This window comes from Ursus americanus, chromosome 6, assembly GCF_024610735.1.
Source record: "Ursus americanus isolate L20-20 chromosome 6, mUrsAme1.1.p, whole genome shotgun sequence".
NCBI lineage: Eukaryota > Metazoa > Chordata > Mammalia > Carnivora > Ursidae > Ursus > Ursus americanus.
The window spans coordinates 46,204,612-46,226,200 of record NC_142132.1 but is presented as its reverse complement, the minus strand read 5'-3'; the positions used below and the strand labels follow the sequence as shown (position 1 = coordinate 46,226,200).

The following is a 21,589-nucleotide window of genomic DNA, read 5'->3' as shown; positions in this document are numbered from 1 at the left end:
TGAGGTCTTGACACACAGAGGGACGCAGATGTCCTGCATGAGCTGTGTGACCTCAAGCAAGCACCATGCCTGAGTGAGCCTCCGTTTCCTTACCCCTAATGTGGGGGCGACAGATTAGATTTCTAGCAACGTGGCTGGGTGTGTGTGTGAGGGGAGTGGTCAGATATGGTGTCTGGGGCACAGGCTGTGCTCTCAAGGAGCGGATGGCCTGGTGGGGTAGGTTAGCCGTTCATTCCCGGGATGGGGCTTCCTTGTTGGGGAGGGAGGCTACCTCACAGGAAATGGGTGACACAGTGGCTTGGAGCTTTCTCGTCCTTTCGCTCTTCTCTTCCCAGTGATGCTGTGATGTGGGTGGGGATGCACATCTCCATTTACAGATGGGGCAGGGTTGCCAGCCAGTAACATGGGATCCCCGGCGGCTGCAGCGCCGATCTCTTGGGTATGGCACCCACATACTCTTTGTGGCAGGCGTTGACCCTGGGTCAGACGGGGCTTTGCGCCTGGCCAGAGGCCAGAGGTGTGGTGACTCTCGCTCCCATTCTCGTCCCCACACAGTTCTGCGGTACCATCGTGCTCATCTTCTTCCTGGAGCTGGCCGTGGCCGTGCTGGCCTTCCTCTTCCAGGACTGGGTGAGGGACCGGTTCCGGGAGTTCTTCGAGAGCAACATCAGATCCTACCGGGACGACATCGACCTGCAGAACCTCATTGACTCCCTTCAGAAAGCCGTAAGCATCACCTGCTGGCCTCCTGGGTAGAGCATGGGCTTCCCTGGCCGTGCATGCTGCTCGGGCCGTGGCTAGCGGGGAATCTGGGGCGTCCCTCCTCAGCACAGCAAGTAGCGGGGGGCCGCGGGAGGTGCTGCTCCCGCCTCTGGTCAGTTTAGCTTTGCCCGCTCATGGTTGCCTGGCTGTGTCGGCGTGTTCACAGTGTGTCCTCCCCTATTTGCATGGGGCAGGCAGTCTAGCTGCCCCTGTGGCCACCCTCCCCCAGGGGCCCAGATCTCTCCAGTCCCAGCCACGCAGGCAGCCGCAGGTCCCCAGGCACTGTGGGTACCCAGGGGCGGAGCGTCTCCTCCCCCTGCGCGTGACTCACCGTCTGAGGCTATTCCTGTCCCCTTCCTCCCTGGGACCTTTTCCCCTTCCTGTTCCAGAGGGCAGAGCTGCCTGGAGGAAGTTTCCCCAGATGGGGAGGAATGTGACCTCCCCGGAATATGTCCCCAGGGGACTGTCTAAGCTGTCCCAGGCTTTGGCCTTGACTCCATCTGGCCTCCGTCTCCCCTGTGTGTGGCTGCACCTGGAGGCTTGGACCACAGCCGTCCCCGCCCTGGGGGGGCCCACTCCCCGCCACCGGCTGGGGCAAGGCTGTCTGTGATTCGTCTGTGCGCTGCCGGAAAACCTCGCTTCCTCAGGGACTTCATGTGGAACACTTGGGTTCTGAGAAGAAAATAATCAAGCATCAAGCAAGCAGTAAAAATAACTCTGGTCCACTCTCATGTTCACTAAAACTTGTTTATCCTTATGTTGTGTATCCCGGGATCTGGCAAAACCCACTTATGTGACCGGAGACCCTTCCTGTGTCTTAATAGTGATGGACATCTTCTGTGAAAATCCCATCGCAGCCATTTCCTCCCACCCCTCATTGAACCTTCCCGTGGTTTCCCGTTGTCCCAGAGCTTCGGGCGTGCCCGGGCGCTCCTGCCCCGCACTAGCCTTGAAGACAGCGAGCTCTTCTCCAGTGCCGTCCTTTCCCCTTGAAAATACATTCTCCAGAGGCATTAAATTATGGAGATTGCTCACGCTGAAATATTCGGGAATCATGAAGGTGGCTGGAACCATGGCAGGGTAAAGGGGGGGACATGGGACATCTTTTATCTTAGAAATAAAAAAAGACAACCAGGAATCCTGGTCATGAATTTGCTATGATCACGGCCACAGCCGTGTCCGCGTCAGGACAAGTGTAAAAACGGAGTCGCTGCTGGTCTGGGATGCCCTTGACATCACCTTGCTATTTTCAGTGTTTGGTTTTACAAGTATTTAGATGAGTGGCGATTCTCTTTGCAACTACACCAGGTAATGGGGGGTGCAAAGACCCCAGGTTAGGGGGGCAGAGCTACGATTGTGTTACTGTTCACCCCAGTCACAATTCTGGCTTTGGGAGTAGACGTCCAGCAGCTGTTTTTTGCAAAGAGGCACCTAAGGGAACTAAGGCCAGCTTGGAAATTTCCCTGGGAGGAAGACACAGTCACTGCCCACAAGAAGGGGTTCTCTTGGGGGGCACGAGAGAACCGTATCAGAGGTACTGAGTGGCCTCAGAGGAGAGTGAAGAATCTGCTCTGGGCTGAGGGGAGGGGAGGAAGGGGAAGCTCCAGGGGGACGAGGGTCTGGACCCGAGTGCCGTGTCCCAGCGGAAACCAGGGGACACTGCAGAGCCAGTCCTGCATGTTGGACCCAGAGGGGTCATGGCCGAGGTCTCCTGGTTTCCTTCTTAAAAGGCTCCCTAGGTCACCACGCTCAGCATCTCTGTGCATGCAGGAGGTCAGTGGGGGGCCTTGATTTCTCTGTGTGTACATGGAGCAACGCTTCCCCTCGTGTCCCCGATCCCCTGTGGGTGGTCACAGCCCTGGCTCAGAGCCAGACCCCCTGACCGCTCTCGGCTTTTGTGATCCCAGAACCAGTGCTGCGGGGCCTATGGGCCTGAAGACTGGGACCTCAACGTCTACTTCAACTGCAGTGGTGCCAGCTACAGCCGTGAGAAGTGTGGGGTGCCCTTCTCCTGCTGCGTGCCGGACCCCGCGGTGAGTCAGCCTGCCCCCAGGACGTGGAGCAGTTCCTGGCTCTGAGGGCTCTGGGCTGCTGCTGCGCTCCCTCCGCCCAGCACCGTAGGGCTCCTGCAGCTCCGAAATCCTTTATGTGTAAATCCCAGGGATATTTTTGCATGACCTCCCCTTGCTCTAGTGTTTTGAGGGAGGCAGGTGAAAAGCCAGTCATGTCCCTTCCTTGAGGGGTTCTCACTCAGGGTGCCTGGACGAAATGCTAGAAATGTGGTGAGCCCTGGGCCGTCCTCTTCACTGTTCTCTGGAGAAAATGCCCGGTGCATAGAAGCCCTCAGGGGAGGGGAGGTACTCACCATCTGGGGGCGGTTTAGGATTCTCGCCTGTCTTCTTCACCTGTTCTCGTTCCCAGCCCACGGCCCGGCTCCCCGGGTTCCAGAAATGGGGCTCTTGGGGTGACCTGCGAAGGAGCACTGCATGTTTGCCAGAACTGAGCCCTTTACACCTCTTGATGTGCTCATGGGTGCCTAGTCCTGGGCCCCGGGGCTCCGAGCAGGCAGGGCAGGGTCACTGTCACACGGCCCACTCCCCAGCCCAGGAGAGGCTCGGGTTTGCTGCGGCCACACAGCCAGCGCCTGAGATCCCCACTGTGACCCTGAAATATTGAGCGAGCGGAACTTTCATCTCCCAGTGCAGGCACTGGCAAACTATGACCCATGGGCCGGATCCAGCCTCCTCTCTGTTTTCGTATGATCTGCGAGCCAAGAATAGTTTCAGCCATTTTTAAATGGTTGACAGTAAGTGAAAGGAGGGATAATATTCTGTGATAGGTGAAAATGATATGAAATTTAATTTCAGTGCCCATAAATGAAGTTTTACTGAAATATGGCCATGCACATTCGTTTATATATCGCCCATGTCTTCTTTCATGCTCCAAGAGCAGAGTTGAATAGTTGCTGCATAGACAGGTCTTCCTCACACACACGGTTGGCCAACCTTTTTGTTCTAGTATGAAAGATTAGTTGGCATCGGGATTAAAGGATGTGAGCTCTAATGGAATTTGTACAGGTGCTTGCTGACATTTGGTTAGGACTTTTCTAGAACCTTCTACCACTGGCTTCCCAAGAGAACAAAAATAACCAATTTTTTTATACTTTTCTTACAGCAAAAAGTTGTGAACACACAGTGTGGATATGATGTCAGGACCCAGGTGAGTGCGCGATCATGCAACTTTGAGTTCATCGGGTTTATTCCCTATGGTCCAGCTTCCTGATTTAGCACAAGTGCAGACTGGAGTGGGTGAGACTCAGGAAGGTGCCATCTAAGCTGGGAGCGAGCTGGGTAGGAGCTGCTGGTGGCAAGACTCCGGGAACAGTGATGGGGGTGATCCCCAGCCCTGGGAACCACAGTCACAAAACCTGGCAGTTGCTGCATTAGCGGAAAGAGGTCAGGTGAAAGTTTTGGGAACAAAGGCTCTATTTTTAATGGCTCCTTGGAGTCCGAGGAGGTGTCTGTTCTGTCGGAGTTCACGATGAAGCTGCAGGAGTGCATGGCTTGGTGTAGCTGCCACTTGGGGGGAGTGACAATAAGGAGGGAGATGGTCTTGGGGCAGGAGCAAGGCTCAGTCCTCCAGGGCTTTCTTCAGGCTGCGGGGGGTGTGGGGGTGGAGAGAAGTGTCCCCCCGCCCTCCAGGCACTGCTCGGTGGCCTTTGGTGGTTTGAGTAACTGCTGTTCTGAAGGAGGGATCTTGGGGAGTCGACAGGCACCCCTCCTGTTGGCTGTGGACACCAGGGGCGTGTGCCTTCGGTTTGGGAGACTCAAAGCCCTTCCGCAGGGACCTCCGCCCGTTACACGGGGATGGGCCTGTACCAGCATTGTCCTTTCATTGCTACTTGCATTAGATTCTAGGGCTGTCGTAACCAAATACCACAGACTGGGGCTGAAACAACGGAAACCTCTCTCCTCAGACCTTGAGGTTCGAAGTCCGACATCAGGGTGTTGACAGGGTTGGTCTGAGGCCTCTCTCCTTGGCTTGTAGGTGGCTGCCTTCTCCTGTGTGTGTGCCCACATGGTCCTCCCTCTCTGTCTTTAGTGTCCTGATCACTCTTTATAAGGATACCAGTCATACTGCCTTAGGGCTGACGCTGATAACCTCATTTTACTTTATTTACCTTTTTTTTTCATACGGTATTTCTCTTTCTCTGACTGACTTACTTCACTTAGCATAATACTCTCTAGCTCCATCCACGTTGTTGCACATGGCAAGATTTTATTCTTTTTTTATGGCTGAATAATATTCTGTTGTATATATGTAACGCATCTTTTTTTTCCTCTGGTCTAGAGTTTGGGTTTGGTTTAGGGCCAGAATAATGGTTAGGGTTAGGGTTGGGACAGTGTGAAGGTATGTGCCTTCATACAGTTCAGAGACCTCTCTGAAGGGATAACTTTATAGAGTTAGGGTTAGGGTTAGGGGTTAGGGGCTAGGGTGAGGGTATGGGTATGTGCCTGGTATCCTGCTGTTCAGAGAACTCTCCAGAGGGTTCAGTTTAGGGTTAGGGTTATGGGTTATATTACCTCATTAAACACCCTGTCTCCAGCTGCAGTCACATTCTGAGGAACTGAGGGTTAGGACTTCAATATCTGAATTTTAGGGGGACACAGTTCAGCCCCTCACCCCACTAAAATGGACTACTGTTTCATCAGTGTTGCCATGGGTGAGGCTGTATGCGGGTGGGTGGGTGGGGGTGAGGGTGGGCTGTGTGTGCTGAGGGCACCTCCTGTGTGCCTACTGAGCCTCCACTAGGGGTCAGGGTTGGAAGGAGCCTGTCGGCTTATGACTGTTCTTGTGACTCCGGCTCCTGGAGCCAAGCTTAACTGGGTGGGGGACACATTCTGGGAAGCCACTGTCCCCTCCTTCTCCAGCCAACTTCTCTGACTCAGAAGATGCTGAAGGCCCTTCTAGTTTCTCTCCTTAAAGGCACATCTTCCTTCTCAGAGCCCCCCGGGCCCCTCCCTGTCCTTCAGATGTGGCCTCTGGAGGTGTGCCAGATTAGTCCCTCTTCAGTCTGGGGAGGGAGGCCCTACCGGGAGTGGGTAAAGACCACCGCCAGGGGTCCTTCGTGCGGGCAGAGTGTAAGGTGCAGACAGCCTGGAAGAGGGCAGAGACCGAGGCAGGTGGATGCGGTTCCCCGGAGAGTTCTGTCCGTCCTTGGCACCTGCTTTCCAGCACCCTGGCTCCCACCGAGCTTCACCTTGCCTGCTGCGGGAGCCCTCTGGGGAGCCGGGGTGGGGACGCCCCACACATCTTGGCCTCAGGCCGCTGTGCTCTTTACCTTCAGCTGAAGAGCAAGTGGGACGAGTCCATCTTCACCAAAGGCTGCATCCAGGCGCTGGAGGGCTGGCTTCCGCGCAATATTTACATCGTGGCCGGCGTCTTCATCGCCATCTCCCTGCTACAGGTTCGTTCCCCTGCCCTTTGTGGCTTCCTTTGTCCTCGCGGGTCTCACATATTTGAACCATATCACACGTGGGAAGACTGGTGGCCGCACGTTGAGCTGGCTGGCTGGTGGCTGCCAGTGGGGGGAGGGGTGGCAAGAACTCTGCGAATCAGAGAAACCAGGAGTTCTCCGGGGCGCCCAGGGCTTGGGAGGAGAAGCTGGCAGCCCAAGCAGCCTCTGGGACGGCCGCCGTCACCGCGTGGAAAGCGCATCATTCAGCTCCGACGTTGCGGTGAAGAGGGTGCCCGACACAGCCCCTGGGCTGCAGACCATCCACACGCCTTCCTCCTTCACCCCGCTGTTGTGTGTTGAGTGATCTCAAAGGGCAGTTTAGACACAGAAGCATCTAGAAAAGGAAAGAACAAATCTACTTGCCAAACGGGCAAAGCAATGACTTCAGAAGGACTGGCTCATCGAATAGAAACCACAACAGGCATTTACAGCGGAGATAAGCAGAATTCCAAGATTTCCGCGTTCACATTAGTCTGTTCCTGGTAGGAAAACAGTCTTCGCACATGACGATGCTGGTCACCAAGGTCAGCACAGCTAAAATCAGGGAGACCCTGGTTTTTATGGTGGAATCCAGGTTTATAGGAAACATCAAGATTTATTATTTTGCGTCGAAACCAGTCAGGTGACTCTGTTATTTCTGGTTTAATTTGGGTACAAAGGGTGTCCCAGCACGTGGTATGTGACGTGCATGGTCCTGTAGGAGGCAGGCCTTCTGTGCTGCCTGCCATTTGCCCCAATCTTCTAGGCCCCAGGGACATAGTGAACAGACCCCAGGACTCACTTTTTACTGGTGGGTGGGTCTCGTTTCTCTCTCTGCGCTGCATCCGAAGGCTCTGCAGAGCGGGCCCGGGGCTGGTGTGCAGTGCGGCTCCCCCCGTGCACCTTGCCCTCTGCGCCTGCCCTCTCCTATCGGGCCCCAACACTGACAGCCTCTCCTGGCTTCGGTTTCAGATTTTTGGCATCTTCCTGGCAAAGACCTTGATCTCGGACATTGAGGCGGTGAAGGCAGGTCATCACTTCTGAGGAACAAAGGTGAGCGAGCAGAGCTGAGCCACACCGTGGAGGCCAGAGCCCTTCACTGTTGTTAACTCGACATCCCGAGGGAGAGAAGTGGACACACCCAGCCAGAGCCCGCACCCTGTCTTCGGCATCAGCGTGACGTGACCTCTCTGTTTCTGTTTGCTGGTGCTGAAGACCGAGGGGCCCCTCTGACCTGCACAGACTTTTGACGGAGACCCCGCCACCCGGGGTCTACCCAGAGACAGAGAACATGTCTTTAAGCGGGGGTGGTGACTCTGAGGGACAGAAGGCTCCCGTGGCTGTGAAAAGGGCCTGACTTGGCTCTCCTGGAGACTTGGGGTGTCTGTAGGGCCACCCTGGCCTCCGCACTCGTGTCATCGGCGCGGGCCCGGAGGGCAGCCACATCTGCTGCGAGTGGGACTTGGGTGGGGGCCTGGCAGACACGGACAAGGCTTCTCCCCGCAGCAGAAGGGTGCTGCCTAGAACTGGGGAGAGGGGAAGGGGCACAAGCAGACCATGCCAGCGGAGCCTGTGGTGTCTGCACAAGTCGGGGGATGTTTGCAGGGTCCTCAGCCATGTCCGAGTAAGCCTGAGCCATGCGTGGACGGGTGCCACGGAGTGCCTCCCCCGCTGCCCCTCCCAGGGCAAGATCTGCCTCCAGTCTCAACAGCATTGTGCCCAGATGGCATGGGGGGAGGGGGCATGCGCAGGGTTCTCCTCTGAGAGTTGGCCCTCCCTCTCTGAAAGTGTGTAAATAGTTTATTTATAGGGATAAGAATGTTCTCACACCATTTCTTCATTTCCTCTGGCATTCCCTCCAAGCAGCCTTACACCGTGTCTGGGACTGAAGCCATACCTCTCAGTTCCCTCAAGTGTCTCAAGAACCAACTCCATCAACTTCTCCTTTTCGTCCCTCACATACCAGGTGCACACACACGCTCCCCCTTCCTCTGTGTACCCCCAGTTCACGTGCACCCACTCCCCTCCCCAGCTTGGCCTCGCTGTCTTCTGGTCTTGGTGCTACTGAAACCGTCACCCGGAACTTGAATCCTGACCCCCGCCCCCCCACTGCAAGGCCAGGGAGCCTCAGCCAGAGATGGCCAGCCCGGAACCTGTGACCAGGGCTCCTGTCGAGGCCACGTGCTAAGGGCCGCTGGCCGGCCTGGCATTTGCCTCTCCCTGGAGAGCTGACCTGTGGCCGGGCCCCTGTGTCGAGCCGGAGACCCCCGCCTGCAGCTGTGTAGAAGCTCGGGGTGGTTTTTTTTTTTTGCTGACTTTTGTGATGACCCCCCTCCACTGTCCCCAATCAGGATATCTGTGGTGACCATGTCCACCCTCCCTGGCAGGGCTATCCTAGGGGGCTTGCTCTTGGAAATGAAGTTTGTCTTATGTACTGAATGGTTCCCTCCCCCACTGTCCCCCCCGTTGCCGGGGATGGCTGGGGCGTTTGTACGTCTTTGGCTGGGCTCCTTTCTAATGCTTCTCTGGATCTTTACCAGTTCTGTCCTCATCGTTCAGGGATTGAGTGCTACCTTCACTGACTTGCCGAAGTGTACATGCTAGTGTGGTGTATACTGGTGGGTGTTTGTTGATGCTGTTATGAATTTTGTTTTTTTGGTTGTTTTTTTCTTTATAATTTTCTCTGTAGACTAGAGGAAGAAGAATGCTTGTGTTTTCAGGAAGTGTGATGCTTTTCTTTGACTGCCAAACTCTTTTATGGAATATATCTTTATATTAATGCTGTTGTCCTGGTGGTTTTTGTTTTGAGTGACATCAAGATGGCATTAAGCATCGCAGTGGTAAACTTGGCTGCCAGGGGAACCAGGGGGACTGGGGGGACCGGGTGTGATCAGGCACGACAGGACAGTGGAGGGTAAAGGCAGTCCATGGTCAGCACAATCTGGAATAACTTTCATCAGGTGCTTTGTTTTAGATTCTGTTATCCTTTGTAGGGAGGTTAGAGCTGGAACAAGCGGGCTTGTGGCTTGATGATGCCCAGCTGGAAGCACGAGGCCGGGCTTTGACTCTGTAGGCCTCGAGGAGAAGCATTAGGCTACTTCTGTCCAGCCCGGGCGGTAGGATCCAGGCAAGAGAGCTTGGGAACGCCGGGGTTGGAATGTGGGCACTGCTGCTACAGGAGTGTGCCTGGATCTGCTGGCCCGTCTGTGAAGGGTTAGTGCATTGCCCACCTTGCCGTGTGCCTCTGACCCATCCTGCCCTGGGGGAGATGGTGGCACCAGGCCCACGCCGCTGGTGCGTGGACACCCAGCAGCTTAGCTTCCTGGATGGCTCCTGCTGGCCCATCTGTCGAAGTCAACCTGGTGGCTGGACCCCTTGTGAGTCTCTTGACAGGTCACAGCCCAGCTCCGGGTAAAGACTATGACTTTTTCGAAGTTCAGTTGGTTTTTTCAATTAGTTTACAAAACTCTGGCCATTTGAGCCATCCCCTCTGACTCTGAGTGGTTGGATGAGAGAATAGAGAGGAGGCCCAGCGGAAGTGGTGCACATGTGGCCGTCTCCAGTGAACCCGCCTCTGTACGGAGCCACGGTGGAGCCCTCCCGGCCCTTCTCCGCGCAGCCCCCGCACTCCCTGCCCTCCCAGACCGGGTGGAGGCCCGTGTAACCTGTGCACGTCCCCACCTCGCTGCCACATACTCTCACTGTAATGTTTCCGGCTCTTCCCTTGCCCCTCCTGCCCCCCTCCTTGTAGGACTTGGCTGCATTGTTTTCCCACGTCCTCTCTGTATACACCATTACATGTTTCCCTGTCTCCAAAAGCTTCCCTTGGCCCCCTCGCCTACTTTCCTTCCCTTCCCAGGGAGGCTCATTGTCTGGGCTCTCTCTCTGTACCCCGCCCTGCCACAGCCCACCATTCTCCTCCCTCACTGAAAGCTGCTAGCCCCCTCACCAAGCCCCGTTGGCCTCTGTAGCTCCCAACACTCTGGACCATCCTCTGCCTCCGTGGCCCAGGCTTGCCAGGTTCCTGGCCCTCGCCCGCCCATCTTTGTCACGCCTCTAGCTGCACCTGCCACTGCCCAGCTCACCCGTCTGCAGGCGTGCTCCTGCCCCCTGCCTGAAGGGCAAGGCTGTGAGCTGGGCAGGAAAACTATCTGTGCTGGTGCACGGGAAGCCTGTGCTTGGTTTCCCCACATGAGTAACAATAAAAATGACTTGGCTACAGAACCTCCTGGAACATAGGAAGTGCTCCAGGTACTTAGCAGTTAAACTCTGTCATCAGAACAGCTCGGAGGAAGCCATTGTTGTGCCCACAACATAAGACTTGCAGAAAGGGGAACTCCTGTTGAGGATTTGGAAGATCTAGACTCAAACTCTGGAAGCTGGCCCCAGAACCTGTACCTATTAAAACAGGTCTGGTGTCCGCCAGCCGTGACGTCCGACTGCCTGGCTTCTGCTGAACAAAACCACATCAAGGGCAGGCCTGGGCAGAAGCAGTTTTCTGAAGATTGTCCAGCTAATGGGCTCTGTGGCAGGTCGACAGACGTTTGGAGAAGGCAGGGGAGTGCTCATTCCTGCCTGTGTACCTGGATTTGGGAGAATACAGTGCTTCAGCCTTGCCCCGAAGCCCGGGCTTTGGGGAGCAGGCTCACTTCCCTGCAAGGCCAGGGCTGCTCTCCACCCAACAAGCCCACAGAGGTCTTTCTGCACTGGATGGCGAGGAGTCAGATTTGGCCTTCTCTCCAAGGGATACTGCGTAAGGGGCTGCCACCAGAGTAGTAATGGGCATGTGTAGGAATGTAGGGCTTTGCAATCTTAGCCACCCCGAGAGGAGAGCTCCCCAGAAGAGGAGGCCTGGTCAGAAGCCAGCAGAGAAGGGAAGGCCTCAGTCTCAGTAGCAGGGGCCACCTGACCACTCTTGGTCAGCAGCCTCAGAGCACAGACTGCACAGGCACAGAGAGAGGTGAGGGGCTATTGCAATGGTCCCAGCACCCAAGGAAGGACTCGGCATCCTAGGAAGGTCCTGCCCAGGCATCAAGTGCTCAGCCCTGTCACCCAGAGGCGCAATGCCTTTAGGTGTACCAGGTGAGTAGGATGACTGTATGACCTTCACAGGTGGGCGTTTCCAGCTCTAGGGTCATGCATGGTGTCTGTCCATGGGACCACAGGATGTTTAGGTTGCCTTCCCCTCAACTGTGGTAACTCGTGCCAAATGAGGGATCTTGGTAAAGATACTTCCATAAGCATGTGTCTGTTACTCAAGAGATTGCTGCCTGGCCTTCCAGGGCCGACGGGGCACTGAAAATCCAGAGAACTGTATACCTTTAGTGCCGTTCAGCAAGACCTGGCTTTTCCTCCTCTAGACTGCAGTAAAAAGGTACGTTCATTCTCAGAATGCATTTGGGGTCTCCCGGGTGCCTCTGGAAAACCTGCCATAGGCGCTGTGGAACAAGGACTGGGGAGTGACTTTGACAGGAAGAAAAAGTCAAGGCTACATTCAAGTGAATGCTGTTCCCGTGGAGTGACCGATTTCAGAGAGCCCAGCTTCGGAGGAGGAGAAAAGGAAGTGTTCCTCGGGAAGGGCGGAGACCATTCTTTCTCTCCTCTGCCTTCTTCCCGTGCTCTGCGTCTCGTACTTCAGCGGGGCTTCGGAGGCATGGTTTAATAACTACCAAAATAAATGATCACTTGGACTGTAATTTTATCACCTCAAACAACTTTAAAACTACTCATTTTATATGTATAAGCAATCTACACGTGGGCTAGTATACTGTGAAAAAGTACGTTTCCCGTTCCCCAGAGGCAACCACTATTAAGTGCCCTTCCAGAAAATGCGGATGCATATTCAAGTATCTTTTTCACACAAATGAGAATCATATTTTATGTAGCAGTCAACAATTAATTTTACTTAATAGATCTCAGAAATCTTTCTCCGTGAGTGCATGCCCATCCACGGTGCGTCTTCCCGGGCCCACCGCCCACGGCAGGACGGGCCAGCCCGTGAATGAACCTTGCTCTGTCCAGGGGAATATGTTTACAGTTGCAGGTAACAGAAAACCCAGTTCAAACTGGTTTATACAATGAGGGGAGGTTTTTGGCTCCTGAAACTGGAAAGTCCAGAGGTGGGGTGAGTTTCGGGGTTGGTTTGATCCAAGTGGCTCAGCGACGCCAACAGGATCTGGTTTCTTTTATTCTGTCTGCTCTGTCTTCCATAGTGTCCCCATCGGCCACGGCAGAGGGAGCGCAGACCCATCGCAGACAACCTGGGGCCTTACTGTGATGGGACTGGCATGGTCTTGAAGCTGTTGAGGGAAGCTCCCCCTCCCCCACCCCAGAACCCCCTGTGCTCGTCCTTCCCTCTCAAACCACACCTCAGGGCAACAGACCCCGGTGGAAGGGGGTGAACATTGAGGAGGCTGCCAGCAACTCTCATGATGCTTCTGTGGGTGGATGTTTTAGCTGGTGTGGTGTTTTGTTGTTACAAGGGCTTATAAAAACTCCATGGTGTTTTGTTGTTAGAATACCTTCCTAGAACAGTTTGCAAGAAAAACATGTTTTTAAAGGCGTTCTCTAAGGAGGTGGGCTGACATTGTAATGATTGGGTACTTGGGGCTGGGGCGTGTCTCTTGCTGCCAGCCCACAGCTGGTATGGTGAGGGTGCTGTGAGCATCCGCGATGGAAGTACGGGCTCCTTCTGGGCCATGGGGTTAGATAGGAGGGGGGCGATGTCTCTCCAAGGACTCTTCCCAGTAGCCTTTGTGGCCTTCTAACAGCACAGGTTCCAGAGAGAGGCTGAGCGAGATGGGCAAGGGAGCCCTAGCCGTCTGCTTTTGCCCTGGGAGTTGGCTGGTCATGGGGGAACCGTGTCGTTGGGTGGCATCCTTGTTTAGAAGTACAAGCATTCAGGATTCAGGGCTGCCCCTGAGGTTGCATAGGGAGGGAGCTACAGTCTGGGAAGACACGAGCCTGGCACCTGCCAACCTCGCACCTGCCAGCCTGGCTGAAGCTCTAGGATGTGACACTTGTGAAGTCAAGGAGCCTCCCCATCTCCCCGAATGCCCTGGGTGCTTGCGATGGGGCTCTGGGGTCCAGATAGCTCACGCCTGATTGCCGCCCCCTGGTGGTTGGGTTAATCCTGCTCTGAAGAAGGGTGGTGCCCACGTGGGGCTCTGCCTGCCTGCGGGGCCACTTCCCCAGAGAGGCAGCTAGTTGCTGGAGGTAAGACCAAGACAAGCGGGAGGGAGAGGAGGAGGTCTTGGCTCCGTGGGAGTGCATCCCCAGTGGAGATGGGGATGGACTGTGGCGGGCTCTTCCGCTTCCCCTGCACTGCCGGGGCCACGAAACGAAAGTCATTACCTGAGAGGAGAGGGAAGGTTAGGACCTGTGCTGTGGTGGGAAGAGGCCTGAGCCTGAGTTTGAGTTTGGGCTCAAAAGAAAAAGGAAAACTTAGTACCTCGGTTTCTTCGTTTTAATTATCTTTATTTCACAAGGTGCCCGGGAATATTCCATTAATTAGTGGAGATGAAATAGCCCGGGGAACCATGACTCCCCAGCCACCAACTACTGCCAGTTGTGTGGCTACTGGCAAGTGACTTAACCTCCTTGAGCCCTCTTTGTAAAAATGGGGATAATAACAGCCCCATATGGGGTTGTCTGGAGGATGACGTGAGATGAGGTGGGTAAAGTGTTTAATGTCGGTCCAGGGCACTTAGTACGTGCCTCCCGAATTACTGCTGATAAGATTAGTGAAGAGCAGTTGGTGGTGGCTGCCAGTCCCCACCAGGCTGAGCGGCCTGGGTTCCAAGTCACAGCCCAGGCGTCCAGCCAGGCTGACGCGAAATGCCCACTTGTCTGTCCTTTCAGGAACAAGGCCTGGAGCTCTGTAAGGAGACTCAGCAGGCATTTGGAATTCAAGGTCTGTTTGCTTTCTGTGTCATAGAGGTGGGGAGTCAGGGGAGGGCGTCGCTTCTCACCTGGAGTGTGGGTTTTTCCTGCCGGAAACCACAACTCCAGAAGTCCCTGGAGCCCCCAGAGGAAGCAGAGTGTCCCTCTCCCTCTTAGGGGATGAGGGCTGTCCTCAGAGGCCAGCCCATGGGACCCAGTGTAGCAGCACAGCCTGCCTTCAAGGGGCCCAGGAGGGGTGATGTGGGGGAAAAGGGGTTCAAGCAGCCTGGCATGGGAGAGAGGACAGAGCCCCAAACCAGGCATTGCAGGAGACAAAGCCCCAAAGCCCCAAACGCGGCAGGGCATCATGTTTGGATGGGGTGGACCCCAGCTGGTCCCACTCTGGTCAGGAGAACAAATGCATAGAGAAGTACGGGGACCTGCCAAGGCCTTAGAGTGAGGGCCCGAGGCCAGGAGGCCACCTGTGTCCTTTCCACCTCTGATGGGTGAGGGTGTCCCTCCAGGCGGTGGGGCAGCCTCAGCAGGACGGAAGCCAGGAGTCAGGGAGACGAGTGTGTGTGTGTGTGTGTGTGTGTGTGTGTGTGTGTGTAAGACAGGTGCATGGGTCCCCATTGTGCTTACTCCCAGGAGGAAATCTTTGTGTCTAAAAACCTGTGGGAGCCCCCACAGTCAGGAAGGTTGCTGGGTCAAGGTTCTGTTCTAAGGCAGTGTGAATCCGGCAGTCTCAAGTCTGCAGTCACTGCCACCGTCTGGCCCGTGGTCCTCCCTCTCACCCTCCCTGCCCAGCCCATTCAGCCTCACCGGGCCTTTGCAAAGAGCCCAGGTCTCGCCCTGTTTGTACGTGATTATTTGGATGCAGTCATTCATCTGTCTGCAGGGACTGGGCCCAGGCCTGGTGTTTTCTTTTAGTTTTAGATCTATTTTTTTCCCCCTGTTTTTTAAAATGAGCACAGCTGTGGGCCTATCTGAACAGCATTGGAGTGGCCTCTGGGAGGAAATGAGCACCCTGTCTCTGGAGGTGTACAAGCCCAGGCTCGCCATCTCCTGGTGGGGGTGATATGGGTGGGGCTGGGAGCGGGTTTTGTGCTGCATGGACCAGGGCCAGTCTTCCTTCTCAACTCTGAGAGCCAATGGTCTTCAGTGTGTGCCTTTTGTTAGAGATAATTTTCCCCCCAAAAAAGCATTACTTATGTAACATTACATATGCATGTGTCAAAAATTTTATTTAACTCATTAATTAAGTGAGGGAGCTGGTAAGATTAACAGTCAGTTTGAAGGAGAAATCACATAAATCCATATGGAGTAAAGGAATGTGGAGACTGACTTTTTCTTCAGGGGGAAAGGGAGTCGTCGGGCTTCATTCAGATATGTACAGCTATGCACGTCCATAGACAAGAAGTATTTGGCATTAACTCTACAGCTTCGTTGTAAAGCTGCTCAGAGGTAATGAAAGCCTAGAATCAGATCATTGTAAGAGCACACCCAAGACAATGCATTGTTTTCCACCAGAGACATCCAGAATATTTTTGCTTATTTCAAAAAAGATTTCCTTCCATCTCTCATCTTTCTGGCCACAGCTCACTTTTAATAAATTGGACCCAGGCAGGGAATCCAAAGGAGCCAATCTCTTACTGTGAAAAATGGAGTCTGGGGGTTAGGGTATCTCCCAGGTGCCCTAAGTAAAGGTCAGCCACTGTGGGAGACGTCCTGGGGACACTGGCTGCCCTCTTAGCAGTGGATGGATGGCTCAGGAGGTCAGGTTGTGTCTGCTGCCCCGAGAGCCTGGGTGTCAGCAAAGCTGCTTTAGTCCCGCGGCCACCCCCGCACACCCATCAGGAGCTGCATTCAAAACTGAACTTGTCTTCTCTTCCCCAGTACCAAATCCTGCCCACACCCCAAACTGTTCCTCTCCATTTTTCTCTCATTTCCGCTGAGGGCCCTGCCATCCACCCAGCAGCCAAATCCAGGAGGGTGGACATCGTCTGGGTTCCGAGCATGCCATCAGCTCCCCTGTAGTCAACAGAATGCCAGGTCATCCGTTCTCTAAGAAACGTCTCATCTGATGGGGAGATCCTTAACACTTCACTCCTGGGACAACCAATGTGACAGATGTCGGTCTCATTCCCCCTTTCTTCCTTTCTGCACGATTCCTGGGATTCCCCTTGTTTGTAATGTGTGCATTTGAATCTCTTTTCAAACATAATTACATTTTGAAGGGCGTTTCCCTCCCCTCCCTGTGGATCTCCATGGGATTCCTGGAAGCTGCAGGGGGTAGACGGTGTTCGGTGGTTTTCTCACATAGGAAAGAGACTCTTTGATGGGTGCTCTGTAATGGACGAGCGCTGGCAACACAGCGCTCAAGAAAGAGCCAGGGACCGGGGGCCGTTTCCTCAGTAAAACGGGGATAGTTCTTCCAACCCACAGCTTAGGCGGTAGTGCTGAGGTTCTCAAGGTGTGGCTCCCAGACCAGCCACTGCAGCGTCACCTGGGAACTTGTCCAAAGTGCAAATTATGTGGTCCTACTCCAGGCCTCTGGAGTCAGAAACTCTGGGATGGAGCCTGGTCATCTCTTTTTAACCAGTCCTTAGGAGATTCTGATGCGTGCTCAAGTGTGGGAGGGCCATGGCGTGAGGGTGAAGTACAAATTGGCTAGCCACTGTGGCAAGCATCCCCTAAACTTCGGTGGCTTTGAAAAATAATCCTAGGTCTTTGGAGTCGTTTCTAGTCAGCTGGTGGTTGGGGAAGAAGGGGAGGAGGGGCAGTCTTAGGAACGAAGCCTGGGGGCCAGGCACACCCCTTGAGCTCCCATTCCCTTGGTCGAAATGCAGATGCTACCCTGAGTCACAGGCAGCTGGTAAAGGTCTGGCTGCACACCCAGCAAGAAGAGGAGAGGTCTGATCTTGGAGGACACCAGGGGTCTGTGCCCCAACTCCCACAGTTGAGGGAAATGAAGAACAGAACTGGCTCTACTGTCTTCCAGAAGCTCCCTCTGCAAGGAACTGAGGGCCCAGTCTGCACGGGGCTGGCTTGCTTATTAGCTCACGGTCTCTGCTCAGCCACCAGAGTGGCTGGAGGCACTGGGCACCTCACCATGCCGGGCAGGAGTGTAGACTCTGCAGGATGTGGTCTGCAAGCAGATGGGGGGCACGTGGCACACTGAAGTCCTCTCAGTGCCCTCCAGGTTGGCCACTGGAGAGGTGTGGGCACAGCTCCATGGCCCTGGAAGGACTGTCCAACTCAGAACAAATGTGGGGGGGGGAGTGGGCTGGAGGGTGGGCTGGGGTGGGGTGGGAGGAGAGAGACCTGTTCCAGCTCAGCATGGTGGGTTTAAATCCTGGATTCGCTAGCAACTGTTTGGCCTTGACAATAAAGCTGACCTTGGGATAATCGAATCTCTCGCTTCATAATCTTGTTCTGAGAATTAAATGAGATAGAGAAAGCAAGCCCTTGGCACAGTGCCTGCTGCCACACAGTGGGCGTGTAAGAGATATTAGCAGCTCTTCCCTGCTTGCTCCTCCGAGGATGGCAGGGGGAGGGGGGCTCAGGGCTCCCCTGGTGCCTCAGAACCTGGCCTGGGGGTCTGGGCTCCCAAGGCAAGGGCACTGCTTCTCTCTGCGGGTCAAGACAGGCTGGGGCCTGTGGGGCTGGGCCTGCGGTTTGGATGTGACCATGTCTGCAGCTGCGAGGCACCGCAGGCTGTGCTCACAGGTTGTGTGGTCCTCAGCAGGTACCAGGGGACCTTGAGGGGGCTTCGTGGGCAGCTGCCTGTGATGTAAGCCTGTTTGCCATCTGGGGCTCCAGAGTTGCTCCTGCCCTTTGAGTTAATAAGAGTCAGTCCTGGGCTGGGGCTTAGCCAATCTGTTCTATTTATGCTGAGTGGCCTTGTTCCAGGGGAATTTGGATGGAGCAGAGTGTTTTCTAATTAGCAGGACTAGGGCTCTAGGAGAGATTCGGGGTGCAGGAGCACAAGCAAGTGTCGGTCGTCTGTCTGTGTCAGATGGTGGGGGGGAGGTGGCAGCTGGCTGAATACTTCCTCCACCCCGAGGACCCAGAGCTTCCTCGTCCACTCGCTGTGTGCAGGCACGAAGGGCTCACCTCCTCTAGAAACTGCCTCTTCCTTTGCTGTGTCCCTGGATTCCAGGAGGGAGACAGAGGGAGTGGGACTGGGGCAGCAAGGAGGTGGGACAGCTGCATTCAGAGAGAGGCCTGGGGTCTGGGAGGACTTCCTGTGAGAAGTGGGGCCTCAAGAAGAGCCCTTCGAGATGCTCTGCCCCAGGTGCCTCAGCTAACTGGTGTCCTGTCCACCTCTGAAGCATCCTTGGCAAGACAAATGGAGAGAAAGCCAAGCCACTGGGGTGGTCAGGATGCACGGGTAGCAGTGAGCTTAACTCAAGCAAGGTTATCGGTTCCTAGGGCAGGCAGGGACAGTGGGACATTCCTAGACAGAGAGGGAGCAGGGCCTTGGGTGCGGGGGTGGGACCTCACACTACGGGGGTGTTCCCTCCATCAGTGTCTCTGCTTCGCTCTGCATGTCGGCCCTGTTCTCTCCTGTTGCACGAAGACCTTCTCCCCCGTGGGGAACAGGAGGGGCAGCAGCCCCAAGTTAGAACTGTTCTAGAACATCAGCCGATTTCTCCCAGTGCGGGCCTGTCGGTCCCAGGCCTGAGTCACACTGTGTCTGGGAAAGCTCTCTGGGCAGCAGAACTAGCTGCCACAGTCCATCAGCCCCACCTAATATTTTGACTCACCAAGCTAGTGAGGAATCAGGTCCCAGATTGAGGAGCAGGGAAACAGAGCTCACATTGGCACCTACTATGTGCCTGGCTGACTCTGACATAGCTTACCTTATCTGCTTAATGCGTGCCGCCATTTCTTCCGCATGTACAGAAGAGGAAAATGAGTCGTGGAAATGTCAGGCCCGGCCAGCTGCAGCCTGGGCTCTGCCGCCATTATCATAAATGCATGATTGTGTCTGTACTGTAGTCTTTTTGTTTACAGTGTCGGCGTGGGTGTCCTTGCCCTGCAGAGGTCCTTGGACCCCACCAGTTCATGGTGGGGAGAGCCCCCAGCTCTTCCCATGATTTCTGCTAATTCCAGGCACCCAGCTCCTGTGCCCTTTAGTGGTCTCTGTTTTGTTCCTCTGTCCTGGCAGAATTGGATAAAGGTTAAGGGTGGGTTTTTTTGTTTGTTTGTTTTTTCTTTTGGTTTGTTTTCTGTTTTTCCCGTAAATAAGAAATCTCATGTCAAGCCTTTTGAGAATTAAATCATTTTGATGAAGATTTGGAACAGGGTGGTCCACAGCCTTGGGTTGTGTGGCCATCTGTCATTTCCTCTCTCCTTCCCCTGCCATCTCTGCCGCTCTGGAACCTGATGTCCAGCCTGTGTTACATGGAGCTGCTTGGTTCACCCCAGCACGGCCTCCCAGATGAGCACATCCACACCTGGCAAGGTTTCCAGATCACGGGCCTTTTCATTCATCCATTCGTTCGTTCATTCATTCATTCATTCATTTTTAAAAAAAAAATTAGAGAGAGTGAGCAGGAATGGGGAGGAGAGGGAGAAGGGAGCAGGGAGCCTGACATGAGTCTTGATCCCTTGACCCTGGGATCATGACCTGAGCCGAAGGCAGATGCTTAACCAACTGAGCCACCCAGGCACCCCAGGCCTTTCCTTATAATTGGACCTGCTTCGTCTCCTTCAAAGGCAGTAGGAGTTAAAATATTATTTTCTTCATTTATACAGCTGAGACCATAGTACACATAATATTTTACAACCTGCTTTCTGTCTTAGCAGTACATAATGAGCACCCTTCTATGTCAACAAATGGTCTTCTGGACAGCAATTTTAATGGCTGTACAGCATTTTATCCCATTGACCTGCCGTGATTTACTAATCTAAACCTCATATATTGACCCCATCAGTTACTTTGAAATGTTCGTGCTTATGACTAATACTGCAGAGGCCCCAGAGTTCACGGCCACTGAAGGGTGTCCTGGTAGGATCACAGGTGACAGACAAGGATCTAGCTGACTACTTCCGGTCTGTTTCTTGGACGAATATTCATTCTTTCCCCCTTATTAACTGCCATTTTGGCCACGTACTAAATAATTCCGTATATGTCTGGATCTGTGTCTGGGCTTTCTCACTTCCATCTGCCTGTTCTTGTGTCAGAACTGAAATGTTTGCTTTATAAGTTTGAATTGGGCAGTACAGAGTTCAATATTCCTCAGTGTTCTCTAGTCTGTTCTCATCTATTCATTTTTTTGGTCAAACTTGGCAATCATTTTATCAGGCTTCTCCCCCACTTCCCAATGAATTCTCAGGTTTGGCCTGACATTGCATTAACTATATAAATTAATTTGATATTGTATTAGTTTTACATTGCTGCATAACAAATTGTCCCAAAGTCCGACAGCTTAACACATATATATCCCATAGCCTTTCTGAGGGTCAGGAGTCTAGGAACAGCTTAGCTGGATGATTCTGGGAGGTTGCAGTGAAGCTGCTGGCCCAGGGCTGCAGCCTCAGCTGACCAGATCTCTGTCGACCTCACTCACATGACTGCTGTCAGGAGACGTCAGTTCCTTACCACGTGGGGCTCACGTGGCTTCCCCATGTGCTAAGAGAAAGAGAACCCTAAGGGGAAGCAGAATGCCTTTTATGCCCTAACCTCAAAAGTGACAGATTACCGTTCTAGCGTTTTCTATCGATGGCACAGAGCAACCCTAACATGTGGGGTCACGAATACCAGGAAGTAGGGACTCACAGGGAGCCATGTCAGACGCCAACGAACACAGATGGGTTAGACAGTTTCTGGCATTAGGTCTTTCTGATTGTGAATGTGGTATGTTCCTATGCCACCTGAAATCCTAGGCAGGCTCTCAGTGTGAGTTTTACTTCTCTTCACACAGGTCCCCACATTGTTTGCCAAATGTATTTCCAGGATTTCATATCTGGTTCTTACTGTGAGTGGGACCTTTTTCACGTCGTATTTTCTATGCAGTTGTTGTACTCATCGGGGACACTATTGATTTTCACCGCCACGATTTTTCAGGGCAGCTTAACTGGTGACAAGGCAGAAACTACTCCAGACTTCCACTGAGCCCTCGGATTGCAGAACTGAGACCTGGTAAGATCCCAAGTGTGCTCTTGGAAGCAGCTTCCCCAGTGATTCTGCCAGGGGAGGTGAGTGGAATCTAAGGAGAGCCTTCCTGCAGCCAATCCTTACACAGTGGCTGCACCCAGGCTCTCCCGAGGCCAAGATGATATGGTTCTCTGGCCATCACTTGACTCAGCCTTTAGGGGACTGTGTGGTGAGGGCATGGGGTGGTGGTGGTGGGGCATCCAGGGCAGGGGGCCTACAGTAGGGCCATCAGTCTACCTAATGCCCCAGAGATTTAGCCTATCTGCTCATGACTCCTATGTCCA

General features: G+C 54.1%; 1 protein-coding gene across 1 annotated transcript in view; it reads left to right on the top strand.

Moving 5' to 3' along the window:
- The window catches only part of TSPAN14 (tetraspanin 14), a 53,655-nt gene extending 44,617 nt beyond the window's left edge, over positions 1 to 9,038 (top strand). Inside the window, exons 5-9 of the mRNA XM_045783203.2 lie at positions 556 to 726; positions 2,670 to 2,795; positions 3,937 to 3,981; positions 6,110 to 6,229; positions 7,232 to 9,038. Of these exons, the coding sequence (XP_045639159.1) occupies positions 556 to 726; positions 2,670 to 2,795; positions 3,937 to 3,981; positions 6,110 to 6,229; positions 7,232 to 7,303 (534 nt within the window). The 3' untranslated portion in view covers positions 7,304 to 9,038. The remainder of the gene's footprint in view (positions 1 to 555; positions 727 to 2,669; positions 2,796 to 3,936; positions 3,982 to 6,109; positions 6,230 to 7,231) is intronic.
- The last annotated feature ends 12,551 nt before the right edge of the window (positions 9,039 to 21,589 follow it).